This window comes from Cucurbita maxima, unplaced genomic scaffold (genome assembly GCF_002738345.1).
Source record: "Cucurbita maxima cultivar Rimu unplaced genomic scaffold, Cmax_1.0 Cma_Scf00005, whole genome shotgun sequence".
Lineage (NCBI taxonomy): Eukaryota > Viridiplantae > Streptophyta > Magnoliopsida > Cucurbitales > Cucurbitaceae > Cucurbita > Cucurbita maxima.
In genome coordinates this window covers 5,507,204-5,530,660 of record NW_019272021.1, presented here as the reverse complement: position 1 = coordinate 5,530,660, position 23,457 = coordinate 5,507,204, and the positions used below count along the sequence as shown (strand labels likewise).

Sequence of the window (23,457 nt, the reverse complement as noted above, 5' to 3'; positions counted from 1 at the left end):
TAAAGCTGTAGATGCTCAAGAGACCACTCAGCTACAAGAAGTTCAAACACCTGCTTCATCTTCATCTTCATCTTCTTCTTCACAAAAACTTAACAGAAAAAGAAACGAAAAAAAAAAATCTGATTCTTTCTCACAGTTTGAAACTCCCTTCAACATGTTTGGAAGCTACAAACTGCAGCAAGTTCAGAAGTTTCAGATAGAACAAAACAAACAGGAAGAACAGCTTGTTGTTCTTCATGTTGAACAGATGAACAATGAGACTAGAATTTGCAGAGAACAACCAAACTGAATAGTAATAATAATTTACCTCTATATGTGAAAATTTATCAAAGCTTTTGTTTATGGCTACATTGATTAGACAATCACAATCTAGCTAATCCAGTCAAAGATGAACAGAACAATGTAGAAGAAGAAAAAAGTGGAACAAAACATGAGGAAGAACCTAACTAGGATCATTGTCGAGTTTCAGAACCTGATATTCTCTACAACCAATCATCTTTTGAGAGGAAGGAAGAAAACCCCATTGGAATTTGAGCAAATTGAGCTCAAAAATGGAGGAAGGGGCAGCCATTTTAGGCCTCTGGAGAAGGCATTCTCTTCGCCTTCTTCTTGTTTTCAGTAACTGCCTTGGCAAAAGCCTCCACAATCCGCTGCTGTGAATCAAGAATCATCTCTGTACGTTTAATCTCCATTTCCATTCTCATAGCTTCGATCTCTCTGGCCATTTCCATCTTCATCCGCTCCATTCTTACAAACCCATCTCCCAGTGTTTTAATGGCGGACACCATCTCTGCAACTGGATCTCCTTCTCTTTCCCTCTTCCATCTCTTCCCCGTCACCGGCCTCATCGGATTTGACTCCCTCACAACTCTGGTACCGAAATTAACGGCGGCAGGGTTCATCCCTGAACCTGGATTTGAATTAGGGTTCATCTTTTGTTCAGCTTTTGGATAATTTTTCAACCCTGGTTGTGCTATACTCACACCAGTCGGAATTCGAATCCGAAATCCTCCTGCCGCGGCTCCATCTCCGCCACTTCCACCGCCACCATTATTACTCCCTCCACTGGTAATTCCATTTCCATACAATTTTCTCACACTCCGAGTCCCAGAAGCCCCAGCATTCCTAAACTCTTCGTACAGTTCTTGATCATCTTCATCCTCCTCCTCCTCCTCCTCCCCACCGCTATCCGATTCCTCCGGCTTTGCGGATGGCCCCTTCTCCATAGCATCCATTCGCTTAAAATGAACCCAGGAGGACGTAAATCGCGAAAGCGGCATAGACCGAGCCCGCTGAAGCTCAGTACGGTACCGCTTCCGGAGTTTCTCCATCTTGTGACGGCACTGCACGGCGGTCTTCGGCGGCGACGCGTTAGGACAACGATGTGAAACGGAATCGGCAACATCCTGCCAGTGTGTGGCCTTGAGATTCCCCCGACGAAGGGAATACCACTTATCCCTGTAAGAATCGATGAGAGCAATCGTCTCATCGTGCGACCAGCAGGGAGGCGGAAGGCGGCGAGACGAGGCCGTAGCCTGCGGCGGCGGATTGGACGGAGGAGGCAGAGGAGCTGAAAGCGGCAGCGCTTGAAGCGGATTGGAAGGGTGAGAAGAAGGGGGGGATCCATCGATCGGCGATGAAGGAGATCCCATGGCAGAGGAAATCATAAAGGATTCACGAAAAAGGATGGAAAATTGAGAGATCTGGAGAGAACCCAGAAGGGGAAGGGAGTAGATCTGGGAGACGAAGAGGGTTGAAGAAGAGAGAGCGGCGGAGAGAGAGAGAGAAAGAGGAAAGGAGGGAGGAATTTGAGGATGAGACCACCGCTAAGGGGGGAGGGCTAAGGTGCGCCGGGGGAGGGAGGTGATAAAGTGCGCGTGGGGCGCAGGGGAGGAGGAGGGAAAGTAGTGACATGGCGAAAGTGGATTGGGCGGGGCGGGTGATGGGATGGTGGGCGATGGGCATGTAAGCCGCCGCCAAGGGTGGGGTGGGTGGGTGGGTGTGGGTGGAAGGATGGATGGCGTTGGCGTGGGGACTGGGGACTGGGGGCTCTTTTCCTCTCTCTCTCTTTTAACCTTCACATGGGATTTGGCCTTGGTGGTGGAGCAATTTGGGGATTTTGAGATCTCCTCATTCTTTTTGCTTCCCATTTCTATATGTACTCTTTTTTGTTCTTTTTTTTTTCTTTTTTTGTTGGATTCCTTTGAGTACCACAGGAACAAAAGTTTAAAAATGGGTTAGATTTATGAATAAAATTAGGCTAAATTACCTTAATTATGTACCCATTTAAAATATTTATAATGTCCCTTTTCTCTTTTCTTCCAGTCCTCTGTTGCTCCTATAGTTGCTCTATGCTTACTCACATTCGAGAAATTTCCTGTTTGCTTTTGAGAGACTCACTCGTGTCATTTGGATTTGGAACAATTGATTGGGAGATTCCCTGTTTGTTTTTTAGGGACTCACTCACGTCCCTTGTAACATGGGAGATTCCATGCTATCCCTTGTAACACAGGAGATTCCCTGTTTGTTTTCGAGGGACTCACTCACGTCCTTTGGATATGAAACGATTGATTTGTGCTCACTCATATCCCTTGTAACATAAGAGATTTTCTGCTTGCTTTCAAGAGATTCACTCAAGTTCTTTGTTCCTGTTTTCAAATGAAATACAACAAAGAGCTATCAACGAGGAAGGGGAGAAAAAAATATTATAAAATAAAGTCAACTCCTCTCCATTAAGATATAAAAGAAAATTGAGATAGAATAAACCATTTTCTTAAAATTTAGATTAAAATGTAGGGTTTGAAAAAACAAAATAAAAAATAAAAAAGGTTTTAATTATTTAAAGAAAAAAGTATTCCCAAATTCTCCAACGACCCCTCTCCACCCGTTTACCAATGTCACCGAGACAAATAGTAGGTAGCTTTTTTTTTTGGAATTTCATATTTATTTTTAGCACAGAAAATAAAGAACTAATGAGCTCAAAGTCAATCTTGTTGAAGAACCTCACCGGTCGATTACACACCAAAAACTAACCACCATCTTCATCCTCTACCTCCGTAATCATCATCTCCAATTCTCCACTTCAATTCGGTCTCCGCCGCTTTTGGTGATCAATTCAGATCCTGATCCGCCGTCGTTTACGGCTAATGGAGGCAGCTGCTGGCGGCGCTGGTCCGGCGCCGTTTCTCATCAAGACCTATGAAATGGTTGATGACTCGGCTACCGACGAGATCGTCTCATGGTCCTCTTCCAAGAACAGCTTTGTGGTCTGGAATCCCCCTGAGTTCGCTCGCGTTCTTCTTCCTACGTTTTTCAAGCACAACAACTTCTCCAGCTTCATTCGGCAGCTTAATACCTACGTAAGTTTCTGAAATTCCTCTTTCGCTCCGTGTTCTGATTTCGTCGTCTTGGTGATTTGAGTTTCTTCCTCCCGTTAATTGATCGTTGAGTATGTTCCTTATTGCGTAATAATGGTTTTATTGCTGTTTTTTCTCCCTCATTTACATAATATGCATGTGTTTAAACATAATACATTCATCTCATGCGTTTTAGCGATTCTTAATTGTTCTGTATTTATTCCATTTCCAGTTGTTTCTGTATTTACGAGCTTCAATTGATGTAATTCGTAGGGATTTAACTAATTACATATCACGAGTTGCGTTGATAAACCAAATTCCGTTTGTTAATCATATTCTGTTACGCAATCTATTAGCTTCGAGATTCTCAAATCGCCTCCTTCTTTGGGAAGTTTTCTAAGAAGAATTTTCCAACAGATCTTTCTAGTTGAGCTACTACAAGAACCCTTGCGCTCTCAATTTCTTATTACGTGATTCATATATAAAGAAATGGACCTTTGGAGGGAATGATTTTTCCATCTGTCATGCTAAAATCTCTTGAATAGCTACTGTTCTACACCTCATTTTACAAGAAAATTATATCATTCTTTCGTTTTGAAAAACTGAAGTGACTATGGGATTAAAAGGTAGCCTAAACTTGAGAGGTTTGAAAATTTTGTTGGCAGGGCTTTCGAAAGAAAGATGCTGAGAGGTGGGAATTTGCCAATGAAGATTTCATAAAGGATGAAAAACATCTGCTGAAGAACATCCACCGTCGGAAACCAATTCACAGTCACAGTAATCCTCAAGGATCTCATGTAGATCCAGAAAGAGCTGCTTTTGAAGATGAAATAGGGAGGCTATCAAGTGAAAAAACAACAATTGAAGCTAATATCTCAAGGTTCAAACAGAAAAAATCGAGTGCTAAACTTCAGTTGCAAGAACTAACGATGAAGGTGGAAAGCGTGGAAAAAAGGCAGAAGAATTTATTGGCTTTCTTAGAAAAGGCTGTACAGAACCCTTCTTTTGTTGAACATCTTGCTCGAAGGGTCGAGTCTAAGGACTTCACAGCATTTAACAAAAAGAGACGACTGCCTTCTGCTGATCATTCACAGCCAGTCATCGAAAACAGTTTTTTGGATAGCCATTGTAGTTCCAAATCTGAGCCTGGGAATATTTTTCATCAAGATTTCTCACATAAGCTGAGATTAGAAACTTCATGTGCATCAGATATTAACTTGATTTCATGTAGCACTCAGAGTTCAAATGAAGAAGGGGGAAGTTCACAACGAAATATGTCAAGAGCTGTCCAAGAACATCTTCATTTTGCAGCTGAAACATTAGATCTCTCAGACACTGGGGCATCGTTTATATTGAAGAGGGATTCGTCTTTGTCAGGGAAATCACCTAATGACAAGAGCCCACTTCTGCACTTATTGCAACCATATGTTAGTTCCAAAGAAGATGGAGAAAGTCACATCTCCTGCCATTTGAATCTCACCCTGGCTTCTTCTTCGCTGCGAAACAACGACACTTCTTGTTCAGTTAGAACTCCACAACTGAGTCAGAATGTTCGAAAATCCCCAGATTCAAAGGTAACTTCAAATGGAAAAGAATCAGATATGAGACTGGGTTGTCCCCAAGACACCTCAAAGAACAATCGTGGACCTCCAGCTGCTCCTATCAGGGTCAATGATGTTTTCTGGGAACAGTTTCTTACCGAAAGACCAGGTTGTCCTGAAAGTGAAGAGGCAAATTCTAACCACAGGGAAAATCTATACAAGGAGACAGATGATGGAAGATCAGGCCTATCTCTTTGACTATTGAGGTAATTCCAAAGGTTTTCTAACACTTAATGTAGGTTTCTCTGTTTCTATAGATCACATAGTTAGTTTTGACATTCAGTTAACAATTAGTGAAGTCTGATTAGGATTTGCTGTTACTTTCTCTAGGTTCTTTGTGATTTTTCGGAGTTACTCGTATGTTGTTGCCTGAGATCTGTTGAGGATTGTTGGGAGTGGAGTCCCACCTCGGCTAATTAAGGGGTTGATCATGAGTTTAGAAGTAAGGAATATATCTCCATTGGTACGAGGTCCTTTGGGGAAACCAAAAGCAAAACCACGAGAGCATATGCTCAAAGTGGACAATGTCATACACAATACCATTGTGTAGATTCATGATTCCTAACATCTTCGTGGTACGCTTACAACCGTGCATAATGGCGTTCATTCATGAGAGTGATTAGGAAGGTCAATTTTACAACTTATTAAATACCTTAGCTTAGAGATGACTTCACCACAACTTACCTCGAATACTTCATCTGTATATTCATGGAAAATTTTGCTAAGAAACACACACACATGTGTCTATGCTGAGTTGCTTAACCATTTTGGAAGTTGAGTGCACTCTCTGGAATAAATTGTCTTGGAGCCTATGAATCCTCTTTATTTTTCTTTAATCATTTCTTTTTAGACGTTTGTAAGTGCTTGAGCTAGTTTGCACCCGTTACTGCACAAAATTTAGTTATCGAACAAACTTGTATGATATTAAATCTTAAATAGACGACTACGTAGCTTGAATGTATTTCCGATTTCTCTATTTACATCGACTTTTACTGACCACTAGACCAAGATGTGGCAGTTTTGTCTTTGTTCATTCTAGTTTCCTGATGAAAAAGATCTACACTCTGAGTTGTTGAACAAGCTATGTTAGCCAATGATTTAATATCAAAATTGATGAAACGTTGGTATTTTTAGTGAGCATGTCGATAAAATATGAATATGAATATGGACGAGTAGATTTTGAGAAAAATATTTGATAGATACTTCATTTTGATTGCACCATGGGAGTAGTGTAGTGTTGTTGTGAATACAGTTGCCTTTTAGGAACAGATACGAGTTGAAATGGCCCCTTTGACCCGCTAAAACAGTAACAAACCCTAATCTCGAATGAGTTAGGATCATTTTGTTCACCCTCCTCTCATATCAATAATTATTTTTTTATTGATAGAATGTGATAAATCATTTTCCAAATAAAAAAAAAGTAATAATCCCAAATTATTTTCTTGCCATTTGAAGAAGAAGCATTAAAAGTTACGTTTATTTAAGTGAAATTAATAATTTGAATTGTTAAAATTGACCTTCTTTTCCTAAGTCGTTTTGATTAGTTTAATGGGCCGAAAATACATCTAGACAACTTGGTGTGTGGGCTTCTATTTGGGCCTTGAATTGAAGCCCACGATTGAAACCGTAAGCCGTCCGCGTAGCGTAGTCTACGAAAATACTTCACCTTATATAAATAGCAAAAATTTCACTTCTCTCTCACACATTCCAGCCTTCTTCATCTAAAATGGCTTTTTCTTCTCTGTTTTCGTCGGTTTTCTTCTTCGTTTCTACCGCTTAATCTCAGCCTTCACTTGCTACGGTTCTTAGGGTTTCTGTATCACGCTTTGATGCAATTTATAATTCAACGCGGTCCAATCGAAATTTCAGCGCCATTGCGGTTCTTCTGCCTTGCCTTACAAGAAGGAAGAGGTTAATTATGTAAAATGGTTTAGGCCGGAAGTAGTTGTCTAAGAAACTGGAGAAGCTGCGCGTATCACTTCAATGGAGTTTTCAGTCCGGACCAATTGATAAATTGCGATTACTGTAACCTTCTCCAGTTTCGAAGATCAGAGGTAAAATTGATTAAGTAATCGTTCTTAATCTGCTTAAGCTTAACTGTGCTTCTGATTGCTATTCCCTTCTCTCATGATTTGAACTGAAAAATTTACAACTGTGCTTCTGATTGCTATTCCCGTCTCTCATGATTTGAACTGAAAAAGTTACAAATGCATTAATTAAGATAACTTTGGGGCAATATATTAGTTGTGGAATATAGTTGTGATTGTTAATATTTTTTAATTTATGATTTGAACCCTAATATATTTTATTTTATTTTTAAGATTTAGTTTTTCTTATTTTTAAGGTGTTAATTGGCAGCTTGTATCCTATTTAAACGTTTTAAATATAGATGAATCCCAATTTTATTTTTTATTTTTAACTGTGTATTTATGGTTTGATTTGGTAGTAATATTTTTAAATCTATTCATACTTTTGAGTGATAGATATTGTGTCAGGTTGTATTAGAACCAAGTTGATAACCAACAATTTAATATTATTACTCAACGAGATGAATGATGGAAGTGCTTCTATATGTATAGCTCTGTAAAAATTTGTTCACAATAATTATAATTATTGGAACTGATGTATGGAAGCTTATGTATAGGACAAGATTTGTGGAATTTAATTGAGAATGATGAATTATGCTGAACATGGAAGATAAAATGTGGAAAAACTTTATTTACCTTGTGAACTTTGATTAGAAAGGAATATATTGATCATGTTCGTGATTTAAAGTCACCAAAACAAGTGTGGGAAACACTTTAAAAGTTGTTCACTAAGAAAAATACCGTTAAGTTACAATTTCCAAAGAATGAACTACCGGTGGTAACTCAAGATAATTTTTCTGTTGAAGAATATTTCATGAAAGTGAAAAATCTCAGTTTAAACGAGATCACACACCACTCTTACCTGACAATCTCATTTGAAATGACCAGGTTTTCCACACTTGTAACAAATTTTAAATGGCTTAGTTGACGACTCCTCACTTCTGAATTAATTCTCATTACATGATGAAGGCTTTGAATGAAAATTCTGTCTCCTTTGATCTTTTTGACATATAACACATCTTCTGACTTTAGAGAAAGCTCGTTGCTGCTAGTCATTTACTTAATCAAAGGATACTTATTAGAAAACAAATTCTCCAATTCAATAACTGTAGGCGAATCTTGTATTGAGGAAACAAATGACATAAAGTTTTTTCGTAATTCACGAATAAGATAACGTCGTAATCGAGCATTACTCATTGGTCCCCAGCATCTAATTCTGAAATTTCATATCACAGATTTTTCACTTTTAAGAAATATTTTTCTACAGAAAAATTAGTTACTACAGTTAGTTCATTCTCTAGAAATTACAATTGAGCTGTATTTTTCTTAGTGAACAACTTTTGAAGTGTTTCTCACACTTTCTTTGGTGACGTTAAATCACGAACATGATCAATATATTTGTTGCTAATCAAAGTTTGAAAGGTAAATAAAGTTTTTCCACATTTGATCTTCTATTTTCGGCGTAATTTAGCATTGTGTAGTATGAATTTTTGCATTATCTCCAATTAAATCCTACAAATCTTGCATGGGTAGATAACCTTCCATACATAACTTTCAATAATTATAATTATTGCCAAAAAGCTTTTCCATAGCTATACTCATAAGAGCACTTCCACCATTCATCTCGTTGAGTAATAATATCAAACCGTTGGTTACCACCTTGACTTTGATACCAACTGACACAATATCTACCACTCAAAAGTGTGAATAGATCTGTAAAAGATTGTTATCCAAAGAAACAATACAGAGTTAAAGAATATGAAATAGAATTGGGATCGAATATTCATAATGTTTAAATAGGATACAAACTACCAACTAATACCTACCAATAAAAAAAAATATAAACTAACTAAATCTTGAGAATAAAATAAAATAAAATATACTAATAATCAAATCATAAACGAAAAAATATTAATGAGTATCTAAGATATATTCTATAACTAATGTATTCTCCAAATATTAACTGATTACGAATATGTTGACTAATTCAAACTAGCAATAAATTACACTAAATTCTGATTCATCAGACTGTTCCAAGCTTTATTTCTTGCCACAACTTTAATATATCAGCATAGGAATTCAGTTTTTCTATAAAATCATATTTATGCAGAAAAAGATCCCATATTTAAGTCGGGTCCCATTTTCTAGGTCGTTTGCTTTGGATGAATTTTGATTTCTTAATAAATCTTGAAAAATAAAAGTATTAAAATTTTTTATTACATTTTTAACATTATTTGATCCTTTTTAAGTATAATGGTATTGAAAAGTAAATGAACAAAATATTGAGCATACTCATTATTAAATTCCTTATGTTAAATTCCATCTCTACATTTGATTTAATTCTTTTGTTTTTGCTTGCAAATTAGTTCAGTATATTTCTAAACGTAATTGACTAACCCACTCTCTCCTTCTGACCAAAGTTGCCTTTTTTGGGATTTTTTTTAAAAATATATATAAATATTATAATTAATGATCGGGTCGGGTCGGATCGGGTCAGGGCTTTAAAAGTCCATCGTAAGCTCAGGATAACACCTGTCCATCTTATTCACTGTGTAATTCAAATTTTCTTTATTTAGTATTTTTCTTTTAAATAATTTTTGGTAAATAAAATTAAACAAATAACTGTTAATTAATATATTTTCTTGGAGAAATATAGAATAATTAATATATTTTTTTCTTTTTTTAAAAAATTAGCTGCTTGCAATCCACGAGGAGCATGGAATAAGCATCAATCGACTTGTCACAAAAGAGAGAACTCTATTTCAGGTTATCACTTATACAAAAGTCAGAACTATTCTTTAAACTTATAGAAAAGAAATAGATTCCTTTCTTTAAAAAAGTGAAATTTCTATGTTTTTCATATCATAAAATTATATGCAAAATCCTCGTCTGTGTGGATTCTGAGGAGTGGTTGACAATGGATAACAAAGAGCTTCTGTTGATTGAGAAAGGTTTCATTTTCATTTTAAACTTATGGGTTTCCCTTTACTTTTGGTAAAACGGAAGCAAAAAAGCATTACTATTTATGACCATTCAACCAAATCTCACATTCAGAGCCCATTTTGCTGGAGAAGGAGACGAAACAGTGAAGAACTGCTTCAAAATGCCAAATCCCACTCTCTTCTTCCTTTTTTCCATCCTTCTTCCACTTCTTTTCCTGCAAACCCATTTCTCATTCTGTGATGCGATTCTTGATCTTAGATCTTTGAAGGGCAGTGGAATCGATGTTATGGCAAAAGGGGTTTGCAATCAGAAGATCGGGGAGTGCCTGACTGAGCCAGAAATGGAATCAGAAGTCAGTAGGAGAGTTCTGATGTTGCAGAAGAAGTATATAAGCTATGACACCCTTAGGAGGGACATGGTTCCTTGTTCAAGACCAGGCGTTTCATATTATGAATGCCATCCTGGTCCAGCAAATTCTTATGACAGAGGCTGCGAGGTCATTACCAGATGTGCTAGAGATGTGCACGACATAAACACTTGATGATGATGACGGCACTAGTAAGGTGAGAAATAGAGTTGCTATTTATTTATTATTTTAATTGTTGGTCTTTTTTTTTTTTTTTATATATAATGGTATATCTGGGTTTTAGTGACTGTGCCAGTGTGGTGCATTGTTGATTTCTTGAGAGATCTGGGCTTTCCTGTGGGGGGAAACCTCGAGATTTGACTCTGCTCTCTGGTTTTAAGGATTTTGTGGACTGGAGTCTGTGATTTCGTCTAGCAATCCTAAATTTGGCCAATTGGGTCTTCATAACTGATCATTCTCTTCTGTTCCTATTTAAAAGAAGAAGAAGATAGGAATGAAGAAAGCTTTTCTTCTTAGATCTTCAGGTAACTAAGTTACTGGTTTATGAAGAAGAAGAAGATAACTTGATTTGAAGTTGTGACAAGGGTTTGGGGTTGAGTTGAGTTATGAAATCAGAAGATCTTTGAATGTCAGACGCTTTCATGACGTTGATTTTTCTTTTCATGACGTTGTTTTTATGATCTCGACTCAACTAGAAATCATTAACTGCTTTCCCTCCTGATTGTTTTGTCTTTGCTGGAAAAGGGATTCATTGGTAAGGAGTATGTAAAGATATGAAATGTGGGATATGGGGTGTGAATGTGCTTACGAGATCCTACATTGATTGGAGAAGAGAACGAAACATGAAGAAATTCGAAAGAAAAAGCCCCAAAAAGACAACATGTGGTGTCCTTGTTGTGCTGTTATAGTGGGACATCAACTAGTTAGTATAGGAAAATGTGCTGAAAGTGCTTTCCCAAGGCAAGTTTTCACGAAACCAAGTCTATTGAGAGAGAGAGAGAGAGAGAGAGAGAGGGGTGAAGATATCTTGGGGCATATTCCTGCGAGTGAAGGTGATCAAACATAAACAACACCAAAAAACTGACAGTGCTCTTACCGGTTCGATCGGCGTTGAATACCGGTTCGATCGGTGTTAAAATCTGTCGATCGACGTATGTATGTATGTGTTGAATGCAGGCCTTCTCCTTTCTCTTCTCTTCTTCTCTATTTCTTCTTGTTTGTCTATTGTCATATGCAGTAACCCAGTCGTTTCATCCCTCTTTTCTTCTTAAGACATTGTCTTGGACCGAATTCCATGGGTAGATATGTTGAATCCTCTGTCATATTTGGGAAGTTCTGGGGATGTTTAAACAAATTCAGGATTAGAGATTAAGCTCTGACTAAGATAGGATTAGAGATTAAGCTTACATGATCTATGATTCTATGTAAGCTTTTCTCCTTTATGCATTACCTTTAGCAGATCTCTAAGTAGTCTACCATGTTGTTCTTTACGGCTTTCCATATAAATTTTGAAGGACAATTATATGAAAAGTAGATCCTTTTACCTGACATCCCACATCGAGAGGGAAACGAGGGTGTGGGAACCTCTCCCGACACTGCAAATACCAAGCTCCCACTCAGTTAGAGAGAGGAGAAACACGTTTTAAAACTGTGAGATTGACGATCTCTGGTGGACTTCAATAACATTTAATCCATCTCTTGTTTATGCTTTATATGACTCGTATATTCTTGCATCTCGAAGATTAAGTACTGTTATTAAACTCTCTGAGAATGTAATTTTGAAGCTTGTTGTTGGGATCCCTTCAACTGTTGCGCCCAGAAGCAAATATCAACACCAGGATGTTTTGTTCATTGAGATGGAGCATGAAGATATATTTATGTGGTTTTGTAAAAAGTAGTGTTGAATTATTATGATAAGTTAAAGAATTTTGTTGTTATAAATGGAATTGCCTTTGAACTTCATACATTGTAGCCACAGCTTTTGGATCCCATTGGTCCTCAGCAACATCACTTTGAGAAAATTGCAGCCAATCCCACACAAACCCAACCCAATCCAACCCAACCTTATTCAATCCATTTGATAAACTGTCCCGTCCCACCGTCCTTTCAGTACCGGTAGTGATCGGGCTTGTAAGGACCTTCAATGGGGACACTAATGTAGTCAGCTTGGCCCTTACTGAGCTTAGTGAGCTTAGCTCCAAGCTTGCCTAGGTGAAGAGCAGCAACTCTCATCCAGACGCTTAGGCAAAACGTACACTTTCTTCTCATATTTTCCAGACTTCCTCTCATTCCAAAGCTCAAGCTGTGCGATCACTTGGTTTGTGAATGAACAGGACATCACAAAGCTGGGGTGGCCAGTGGCACATCCTAAGTTCATCAGCCACCCCTCCGCCAACACGATGATGCCCGAGTTCGTATTGGGGAACACCCACCTATCGGTTTGAGGCTTGATCGTAATGCGCTTCACTCCGGGGTAAGTCTCAAGCCCATTCGTGTCGATCTCATTATCGAGGTGACCAATGTTGCAAACAATTGCATTGTTCTTCATCTTCTTCATATCACTCACCATGATGATGTCCTTGTTGCCTGTCGTGGTGACGAAAATGTCTGCCTGTGATACCACATCCTCAAGTGGCAAGACCTGGAAGCCTTCCATCAATGACTGGAGGGCGCAAATCGGGTCGATCTCTGTGATGACGACACGGGCTCCTCCTTGTTTGAGCGCAAAAGCACAACCCTTGCCAAGATCTCCATAGCCACACACAACAGCAACCTTGCCAGCAATCATAACATCAGTAGCTCTCATCAGACCATCTGGAAGTGAGTGGCGGCAACCGTACAAGTTATCAAACTGTTTCATCAAGTATTCAAAGTAATTGCTCAATCAGTCCATGAAATGTTCATACAAGATCTAAAAAACAGCCGGATTCAAGCACAAAATGAGTGATAACCAAAGTACTAGATGAACACGAACTCTCCATAATGGTATGACACTTGTTCACTTTGAGCATAAACTCTCATAGTTTTGCTTTGCACTTCTCCAAAGCATCTCATATTAATAGAGAAAGTAACAATAATCATTCCCTAAATTAGTAGTGGCAAGACAAAGAATTATTATCTTACTCTTCGTGACAGAGTCATTGACATTAATGGCAGAGAACAGCAAAATTCCATTAGTCTGCATCTGGTACAACCTCTTCACACCGGTGGTTGTCTCCTCCAAGACACCGACCAATCTCTCCTTCATCTTGTGGTACCTCTTAGGATTCATCTTCAATCCATCTCGAACAATGGTGAGCACGATTTGAAACTCCGTGTTCGTAGTTGAAGAAGGATCTGGTAGCGTCCCTGGTTTTTCAAAGATCTCTTCTGCCTAACTCCTTCGTGGGTCAACATCGTAGCATCGCCACCATCGTCGACAATGAGATCCGGACCATCGTCGGTGCCCCAATCCAAGGATCGCTCCGTGCACCACCAATACTCCTGCAGAGTCTCTCCCTTCCAAGCGAACACGGCAGCGCTGTCGCGAGCAATGGCCGCGGCAGCGTGATCCTGAGTTGAGAAAATGTTGCAGGAGCACCAACGGACCTCAGCGCCTAGAGCGGTTAAGGTTTCGATGAGGACGGCAGTTTGGATCGTCATGTGAAGAGATCCGGTGATTTTTGCTCCTTTGAAAGGCTGCGATTTTCCATATTCAGTTCTGCAAGCCATTAATCCAGGCATTTCAACCCTCGGCGAGATCGATTTCGAGGCGACCGAAATCAGCTTGCGCCATGTCCCTGACCTTGTACTCACGGCCACTGCTTGTTTTTGTCTACTAATAGAGACATTGCTAATCAAAATTGAATAAAAAAATGACCAAACAAAAAGAAATCAAATCGAATTCAAACGAAACGAAATGGGGATTTTGATTTCTATACTTTATGTTTTCTGAGATTCGAATTTGAATGTGGCGATGGGGATTTTTGTATGTTTCAGAGGAGCGAATCGAGGAAGATGAAGCAAGGGAGGGAGTTTAAATAGGCTCTAACGGGAGTGTGATGGACGGTTGAGATTTAATGATGACGTATTTATCTGTGATGACATATGTGGTTTTGGGGGGGGGGTTGGTGGATCTGGAAAAAGCAGCGTGCATTCTAAACGGGAGTTATGCGGGACCCACTTGGACCAGAAGAGTGCACGTGTTGACTGTCCATTGGATGAATGTTCGTCCATTTCATAACGTTCAGCGCGGGAAATTAGATCGTTTTCCGTTAATTGTTTGATCGTTTGTACGGTGAGGTTCCTAATTTCCTTTCCCCGTCCCTCCGTTTTTTTTTTTTATTAACGTCTTTTTTTTTTCATAGATTGAAATTAAAAAATACAAAAGTTTAAAAAGAAAATAGATTTAATTTCTATTTTCATAATATTGTAAAGCATATTTAAAATAGTTTGCTATTTCTTTTTCTATAAATGATGAGTAAGGGCAATAAAATCGACTTTTCCGTTTTTCAAACGAGTGCCACATATGGTCGGTAAAAAATCACCCCAAAAAAATTTCCACTCGAACAACCTATCTTTAAGGGAAAGCTCTCAATTATTGAAATTTCCTACGTACAAGAGAAATATATATATATATATATATATATATTTGTTTTGATAATATCATTTAAAGTAAAAGAAAAAAACATAATTTACTACATGTCCACGTTGCGGCCACATAATCACATAATATAACATAATTAAAAAGGTATAAATTCCTTCCTCTAAAGGAGTTTCTGAGATTATTACAATTGAAAACAATCTCATAATATATATATATATATATTTAAAAAATTCGCATTGTAATGCACATTATGAAAGTATAGCTGTTGGTGATCTGGTGCGGGTAAGTACAGTGGTTATGCGTACACTTGTAAGTTGATTGGTGGGGTTGGTACACGTCAGCATCAGGTGAGGTTGGTGAAAAGGGCAGAAAGGACCAAATTGCCCATCCACTCCGAGGTGTCCCTATCGCTTGTTCAGTTGCCTGTCATGTTTCTGTGTCACCGCCCAGTGACGTCCTGACCATTCCCACACAAACCCATTGCTTTACCATTCAAATGACGTACTAACATTCTTCCATGGCTTCAATCAAATATCTCCTGGCTTTCTATTATGCTATGCTGACTGTAAAGCAGAATTAGCAATAGAATAAGGAGAATACAATCTGTGTAAATAACGCTACAAATACACCAAATTGATACACACACACACATATTTATAGTGAGAGCCTTACAGGTCGTCTTTCGTCACACGATAATACTTCTCTGCGTGCTGTCTCTGACCAATTAGCTGAGCGAAACGCTCGTCATGTGTAATTACTATCAGCTGAAAGTTCTCCTGCCCTTTCCTGTCCTCCATGATTCTGCAGAAAAGAGATGGAATCCTACCAATCATACGTTTGGTCGCAAAGGCAAATTTCGTTCGCCTCGACTATCTTAACAGTCAACAGCACAGTTCTTTTACCAGGTTGAAACCATACATCAAAGCGGAATCAAAACGAAATAAACGAATGCGTATATCGATACCGTAGAAGAGCTGCAGCAAGACTTTCGGCATTTGGACCATCTAGATTGGTGGTTGGCTCGTCTAGAGCGAGTATTCCGCAGTTGAGGCAGAACGTTTCAGCCAATGCTAATCGAATTATAAGAGAGGCAAGAACCTGTAACTATGATATTAGATCAATTCCTCCAAGGAAAAGGGCAAGTTATAAACAGAGGAATAGAATTCGACCCTACCTTTTGACCAGCACTGCACCTACCTCTCATTTCTAGTTCTGCATCTCCGGTCTGCATGAGAACCTGAACAGTATACATGTGATATCCCACATCGGTTAGGGAGAAAAATGAAACATTCTTTATAAGGGTGTGAAAATCTCTTCCTAGCAGACGCGTTTTAAAATCTTGAGGGGAAGCCCGAAAGGAAAAGCCCAAAGAGGACAATATCTGTTAGCGATGGGCTTGAGCCGTTACAATACATAATACATAACTAACATTGAATATATAATAAAAAAGAGACCCAAAAAGAAAGCAGCGGTAATAGAAAGCTAGCAGACCTTGTAGCTATATGAACGAGTGCCTGCACCCTCAGAATCTGAGTGAATACTTATATAGTCAATATCTTGTCCCCTATATGTTTGTTGCCACAACTCCCTTATAATTTTATTTATTTCCTCCATTTTCATGCTGTGGAAGCGCATGAGTGCTCTGAAATAAAGAAAAAACACAATTCTTGATAGATAAAAGAAATCTTATAAGGCTAAATTACAAAAACGCCCCAAAAGTTCGATATTTGTTTAAAAAATACCCCTAAACTTTTAAAGTTGTAATATTATTATCGACTTGCTCTAGAAGTAGAAACTCGTTAGAATCTAGGATAGAAACTAGAACTCGTAATGGGTATGGTGGTGAGTTGGAATGGTGTGACACCGTTCAAGTCCCAATCTCTGTTTCGAGTCACTAGTATATCATTCAAAGTCCAAATTTTCATCCAATATTCTAACAAATTTCTACTTTAAAAGTAGTTTTGAAACGTTTATGGAAGGTTAAGGGTACTCCTCATAATTTAGCAATGGTACTCGTAATTTAGCCTCAAAATTATAACTCATTATAGAGGCTCACTTGTCAAGGGCATTGTAATATCTGTCCAAGTCCTTGTTTGCCATCTCAGTTGTCTGTCATTAAATACTAAGGTTATCAATAGAGCCAAATTAGAAAAAACACAACCTATTAGCTGCTGGAAAAATCTATATCAAACCTTAAGCTGAATTAGCTGATCAAAATACCGCTTGTCAATGTCCTTATATTGCGCATGCTTCAAATCAATTTTATTCTTTGAAATATTGCTTTGATAGACAGACATTGTCCCGTGAAACCTGTTTAGCTGTTACAACATATATACACAAAACCATTCAGGATGTTATCTGCCTTTATATAATTATTGAGTAATGCGTGGGAGAAAAGTTGTGAAAGTAAACAAGATCAAGGCATCGATATTAAAGTCGTGTGTATCAATGAAATACGTAACTATATATTAATTGGATGCACAGCCTAGATGGAAAAGATAAGTAAGATTTGATATTTGTAGGTAGAAGAAAAGAAAAACCTCAGACAATAGCCTCTCTCTGTCCTGAGACAGTTTTCCTAGTTCGGCCTCAACGGTTGAAACCCCTCCGATCTTTAAAATTTGCTCTTCCAATGATTCGATATCACGAGCAAGCTCATCGACTTCAGCCTTTGTTTTCCTGTAGTTCAAGTTGTCCTCAATGTTCCTTCTTAATTGATCTTGATTCCGCATCAAGTCCTTACTTTTGTTTAATTCAACCAATATTTCCTGCTTCCTACTGTCACAACCTTGAAGCTGAGATTCAGCCTGTGCTTTCTTTTCCTGCAGTTCTTTTAGCCTCTCACCTTTCTTTAAATCAAGGTACCTGTAGTGTAAAACCAAACATTAGCTTTGAGGGCATGAAAGGACATTTAGATCACTCGAAAACTCGTTGAACGTACTCTTTAATCTTTGAAGTTGTCTTAAGAAGCGTCTCGACTTCCTGCTGAAATTTCCTCTTTTTGTCACCCAGCTCCTCGTATTCATGATTAAGTTTATCTTTTAGTTCATTATAGTCGTTAAGTAGTTTGTCTTTCTCCTTTGACAAAGGGATAAGAGCTTCTGCCAAATGCTGCAAGATTATAGCAAGATTAGTACATAAAAAGATAGTAAAAGAGGATTAACCTAGTAGGATTATATTAAGATTAACCTAATTCTCCCTGCATCATTTTGCTTAAAGGCTATCAAGAAAATTTATGCATCTGTTTGACATATACACAATATTCCTGAGATATCTTTATTCTATCCTTTATGTGAATATTTATGGGAGCAAAGCCTACAGAGGAAAAAAAATTGTCGATTTCTACTTCATATCAAAGCTGTTTCTTTTGGAGGAAATCGAGAATTTTTGGAGAGAACTGCAAGATCGAGAATAACTTTTCAGATTTTGGTTCTTTTATATCGTATTTGAATGGACACATTATCTGCACGGGCACTCCTCGACCTCTTTTACCTTTGAAATTTGTTTTTCTTATTTATATTTTCCTTTATTTTCGAGCAAGAAAAAAGAATTACCTTCTCATCAAGATCGACTTGACCTCTTTCCTCAGTCAGAAGGTCCAACTCTTCTTCTGCCTTCCTAACATCACGCAAAGTATTAGCAGCTTTCACTTTTTCCTCTCTAAGAGTGTGCCACCTTATCTGAAGGTTGGACAAATCATTTTCCATATATCTTTGTTCATCCCTTAGCTTCTCTAGTTCATTGTGTAAACCATCTCTGTTTCCAAAAAATACAAAAAGTTATTCTACAGTTATAAGAAAGAGACAAAAATCAGCTGAAAGAAGAGATCACTTAGTAATTGACTTAAAGGGTAAACAAATAGAATTTAAAGTATGATTTTATGCAATAGATATAATATCAAGTGAGTTAGTTACTTGGTGTTTTGCAATGCATTCAGCTCCGACTGAATTTCTTCCATTGTTTTCACCCCTTTCCCTCGAAAATCAAGCTTGTACACCAAGTCATCAACTTGCTTTTGCCAAGTTTGAATTTCTTGGTAAAGTCTGTCGGCAGTGTCAATAGGTTGCACCAAGTTCTCAACTGCGTCCCGGTCAGCCTTTACTTGAGCTAAGACGCCCACCACCTACAGGTAAAGATAGGTTACATCATGCTACTTGTAAGAAAAACAGACTGCTTTTTCATACTCGATTTATACAAAAAGTCAGTTTTTCAGCCATTGTTTGTAGGCACTACATCCTTCTCAAATGAATGCGCAGTATACAAGAAACAACTATGTCTGGACCTCTCTCTCAACAAGGGAAAATTGCCACTAGTTCAATTTGAGGAGAATTTATCCAACAGAATTGAAAGAAGACTTTGTCCCTATCCACTTTCCACAAAAATAAATAAATAAAACTTAAGACAAAGATCTTAATGAAATTCTGTTTCCTCTAAAAAAAAAGAAAAGAAATTAATTCTACGACAAAGATCTTCCTCGACTGAAAAACCTTCTTAGCACATGGCTGAAGGGTTTCCTACACAAAAACGAACCTTGCCCATCCAAAAGACCACGGCCAAGTAGGAGAAACCGGCATATTCACTATAACCTGAATTCAGGACTCTTTCATAAAATCAATTCTCAGCACTAGAAAGAAGAATTAAAAGAGTCATTAATTACTCCTTTCCAAATTGAAATATCTTATATTTCCATTTTTGTATTCTTCCTGAGTGAAAAAAGAAAAAGAAAAGGAAGAAGAAGAAGAAGAAGAGGCAGAGTATAAAAGGTGATATGCCAATTACATCGTCAAGGGCCTGTGACTTTTCATCCAGCTCTTCGTTAAGCTGATGAAGTTCTTTCTCGGCTTTAGGAATTGTTTCATTGCTAAGTTTGACATATTCTTCAAAAACCATGCGGAGCTTGTCCAGATGCTGAAAATGGGAGTCGGCGCTGGAAGACTCCACAGCAAGCACTTTCATATGCTCAGCAGAACTTGCAGCCTTCACTCTTTGCTGAAATTAGAAAAGACCAATCAAAAACCAATAAATAAAGAGACTTTCCAGAGATAGAAATAACGCAGCCGAGTTAAAGCAACATTCAAGTGAAAAACTTTACCAGGTAGATACAATTCACATTAAAAAAAATACCAAAATAAAGAAGATCAAGAACTACTTAAAGATACAGAAGAATGAATCATAAGGAAAAATGTGCAGGAAAAAGCATAAGAGCATTCAGGTGGAAAAAAGAATCGGAGGCATGAAAGATACAGTTTTCAACCTTTTTAACAAATTCATCTTCTTCTTCTGCTGTGAAGGGCCGCTCACAACAAGGGCAAACATGATGAGCACGGGCAACTCTTTCAAATGGATCAAACATTTGACGCATACCATCTGCAATATTGTACTTGCTGCAGGTAATGTACCAAAAACCTTGTTAATCAAAATCAGAAAGAAACTAGATCAATAAAAATTAAAATCTCAAAATTGCAGCATCATGAGCTTTAAGGCCACAACTGTACCTTTTTTGCACATCTTTTTTCTCCTTAGCCCCTTCCAATGCCTTGAGATACAAATCAACACTAAAAGAGTGTGGATCCAAGGACTGGAGTTTGGATTCAACAAATCTCTTTCTTGCTGCATCAAACCAAAAAACAATTGATGGAAAAGACATTTGCAATCAAACAATCTTGTATAGAGAAAAATGGATGGTGGTATCCAGTAACATTGAAAAAGCGGGGGAGGGATTTAGAAATCATTGTATTGCTATAGCGGTGGGGGTTGGTTGGGAGATAAAAGATTTACGACACAAATACTTGCTAAAAATTTTAATTCATTGGAACTGTAAATTTAAAGACATATTATGTGAAGACTTTTTCTTCAAATATTATACACTTGGATTTTCTTTTAGCAGGTTCCTTTAATGGGGCAAACCCATGTTGCATAAATATTCAGGTACCATAAACAAATAAAAACCAACATAATAACAAATCAACCTTAAAACATAAATGAAATAAAAGAAAAGTAGAAAAACCATTTTCGTACAATAATTCAACAACAAACATCAAAAAATATAAATGAAGAGAAAATATTTATGAATGGTATCATTCCTAAAATACTGACAGAACGCAAAACTCACACTCCATTTCCTTTTGATATCTGGAAAGGTTGTTATTAACTTCCTGTATTTTCATCTGCAACATATTCACATCCTTCTCGGCTTCACGAGATTTAGAATTTAGGTCATCATACTCCATACCAACAGCCCTGAGATAAGAGAAAAGAAGATTAAGCTTGCTCTTTGAAAGGAAGGTAAGGCCGTGTCTGTTGCTAAGATTATAGAGCGCATTCTATTCGATCACCCAACAAGACCAATCTTTCTTAAGCTAACATCCCAATTCTAAAAGCTAAAAAAAAGAAGAAAGGGGAATGCGACCAAGTCAATATGGGACTCAAAAATGATAGATAATCACTAAGTACAATAATGATATACTTGAGAACTCAGGAAATTGGTTTGGCCAATAATTTAATGCAGAACCCAACTATTCTACCAAGGAGGAAATTATGTCTTGGCAATAGAGAATTAAATATTTATATATAACATACCTAACCATGTAAGACTAAAGAACATATTTCCAAGTATAGAACAAATAAACAACAGAAACCTTATAGCATAGCTACCCCGTCCTCCGGCTGTAAACAGTGTGTACAGGAAACCTTCATCTTAAAATGCATTCCAAGCAAATACGATGACATAGAATGTAGTGGGATAGATATGAAATTGAACAAATTTCATGCCTCTCACATGATCCTTAATTATAAATACGGTCTATATCGTTCCACAGTTCTTTATTTTAACAGGTTAGAGAGTTGTCTTGTAGCACCTCATCAGTTGAAGTAAACAGAATAATCATCTACAAATATCGTATATGTGGTAGAATTGATCCAGTCAAGCATTTAACTTTAGAATTATCCTTTGGAAAGATAGCAAAAAGGAATTGAGGATAGAACTAGAAGAACCTGAGTGCTTGAGTGATTTCTTTTTTCAAATCCTTCTCTGGAGGCAATCTCCCCTTCAGCACTCCTCTAATTTTGTCCTTGTACTCATCGATTCTGAAGAAATGAGTATGGAAAGGAAAGCAAAAGCATAAACATTTGCTATTGAAGCTGACATGGCATGAAACATAAGCCAGAGAGAGATACTTCACTTACATCTTTCTATGCTTCTTTTTATGATTATCTAACTCCGCTTTCTTGAGAGCAAGTTTTACTCTGTCCTCAGAGTCACCAGCCATAATGTCCTTTTCTCTGTTAACAGCCTTGATTTTCTGCTCAATACCATATAGATCACTTTGCTTTTGACGTATTGTTGATTCAAATTCTCTTTCAGCAAGCTGGTTTGTCTTTCTCTCGACCTCAATTTGCTGCAATAACCAAGAGATGATGTCCATATGTGATCATCTTCATTTATCTTTCCAAACAAAACTATGCAATTCCAAATTTTAAAAAATTGAAGTAGGACAGCTACTACCAACCATATTTTTTTCTCTTTCATCAATGTGAGAAAGATCAACATGAGAAATTTGAAGTTCAAATGAATCTCGCTCGCTCTCCTTCACTTCAATCCTTTTCACGATTCCTCTCTGCATAAAGTCAATTAATAGAGTAAACAACATATAGTTTTTGAAGTTTCAAAATCATTTCAGACATACTTTAATGTCAGCTTTAGCATGTTTTTGGGCCTCGATATTTTTCCATCGATCATTTGCACCCATGTAGCAGTCCCACGCTGTCTTAAGTTCAACATCATTTGAAACCTGCAATCCATCTCCCTTATTATGTTGGTTCTCAAGAAACGGTTTTAAAAAACCGATACAAACTGTTTCTGTACTAAATCATTCCCCAACTTTGATAATATAAAGTCCCAAGAAAGTTACCCTTTTATCTTGCATATCCTTGTCAAGGTCCACCAGTCTTGATTTTATTCTATTGGTTAGGTTGGATGCAACTTCGTCGCTAAAGGGAGTATTTGGCACAGAACCAAGATTATGTCTTGCAAAAAGTTCTTCAATAGTAGAATCACGTTCATTCTTCAATGACATGTGCACCTGGAGTATAAGTTTAAGAAGTACTGAGGCATCTTCTTCTACATTTGAAGGCAATGCGTAGCCATTCGTTTTTGTGGTAAAAAGCAAGAAGAAAATTGTTAAAATTTTGCTTCAAAGATGACTGACCTCGGCTTCTGTTTGAAGCTTGCTTATCTCCCATATATATTCATTAATTGTCTGCTTAAGAAAGGAACTCTTTGTCTCCATGTCATTCATCTCCCTCTCCAACTTGCTTACTTTAGACTCCAAAATAGCAATTCTTTCTTCAAACTTGGTTTTCCATTCCTTCAATTCTTCATCAGTGTCTACCAAATGGAGAGAAGCCAATGAAAAGGAAACCCCCACAAACACACAAAAAAAAAAAAAAAAAAAAAAAAAAAAAAAAAAAAAAAAAAAAAAAAAAAAAAAAAAAAAAAAAAAAAAAAAAAAAAAAAAAA

The 23,457-nt window shown here is 37.5% G+C and overlaps 3 protein-coding genes and 1 pseudogene across 4 annotated transcripts in view; 1 reads left to right on the top strand and 3 right to left on the bottom strand.

The window, feature by feature from the left end:
- Positions 1-286: 286 nt before the first annotated feature.
- On the bottom strand, positions 287-1,980 carry LOC111479731 (trihelix transcription factor ASIL2-like). The gene has a single exon (XM_023124563.1). The coding sequence runs from the start codon at positions 1,665-1,667 to the stop codon at positions 573-575; it is 1,095 nt and encodes a 364-aa protein (XP_022980331.1). The 5' UTR covers positions 1,668-1,980; the 3' UTR covers positions 287-572.
- A 980-nt stretch (positions 1,981-2,960) lies between these two features.
- Positions 2,961-5,769, top strand: LOC111479710 (heat stress transcription factor A-5-like). 2 transcript variants are annotated; one of them, XM_023124525.1, is made up of 3 exons: positions 2,961-3,359; positions 4,022-5,163; positions 5,288-5,769. In XM_023124525.1, the coding sequence occupies exons 1-2, from the start codon at positions 3,147-3,149 to the stop codon at positions 5,153-5,155; spliced, it is 1,347 nt and encodes a 448-aa protein (XP_022980293.1). In that variant the 5' UTR covers positions 2,961-3,146; the 3' UTR covers positions 5,156-5,163; positions 5,288-5,769. The 2 variants fall into 2 exon arrangements, with proteins under 2 accessions (XP_022980293.1, XP_022980292.1); XM_023124524.1 differs by having other exon boundaries at positions 4,022-5,769.
- A 6,499-nt stretch (positions 5,770-12,268) lies between these two features.
- LOC111479700 lies at positions 12,269-14,184 on the bottom strand (annotated as a pseudogene).
- A 900-nt stretch (positions 14,185-15,084) lies between these two features.
- Positions 15,085-23,457, bottom strand: part of LOC111479648 (DNA repair protein RAD50) — a 12,581-nt gene continuing 4,208 nt past the window's right edge. The window contains exons 7-27 of the mRNA XM_023124422.1: positions 23,147-23,325; positions 22,850-23,020; positions 22,625-22,729; positions 22,448-22,555; positions 22,125-22,336; positions 21,933-22,025; positions 21,052-21,179; positions 20,435-20,549; positions 20,194-20,323; positions 19,719-19,928; positions 18,854-19,062; positions 18,494-18,695; positions 17,881-18,050; positions 17,480-17,804; positions 17,132-17,257; positions 16,996-17,048; positions 16,431-16,581; positions 16,114-16,176; positions 15,904-16,037; positions 15,612-15,740; positions 15,085-15,502 (exon numbers count right to left, since the gene is read on the bottom strand). Of these exons, the coding sequence (XP_022980190.1) occupies positions 15,463-15,502; positions 15,612-15,740; positions 15,904-16,037; positions 16,114-16,176; positions 16,431-16,581; positions 16,996-17,048; positions 17,132-17,257; positions 17,480-17,804; positions 17,881-18,050; positions 18,494-18,695; positions 18,854-19,062; positions 19,719-19,928; positions 20,194-20,323; positions 20,435-20,549; positions 21,052-21,179; positions 21,933-22,025; positions 22,125-22,336; positions 22,448-22,555; positions 22,625-22,729; positions 22,850-23,020; positions 23,147-23,325 (3,053 nt within the window). The 3' untranslated portion in view covers positions 15,085-15,462. The remainder of the gene's footprint in view (positions 15,503-15,611; positions 15,741-15,903; positions 16,038-16,113; positions 16,177-16,430; positions 16,582-16,995; positions 17,049-17,131; positions 17,258-17,479; positions 17,805-17,880; positions 18,051-18,493; positions 18,696-18,853; positions 19,063-19,718; positions 19,929-20,193; positions 20,324-20,434; positions 20,550-21,051; positions 21,180-21,932; positions 22,026-22,124; positions 22,337-22,447; positions 22,556-22,624; positions 22,730-22,849; positions 23,021-23,146; positions 23,326-23,457) is intronic.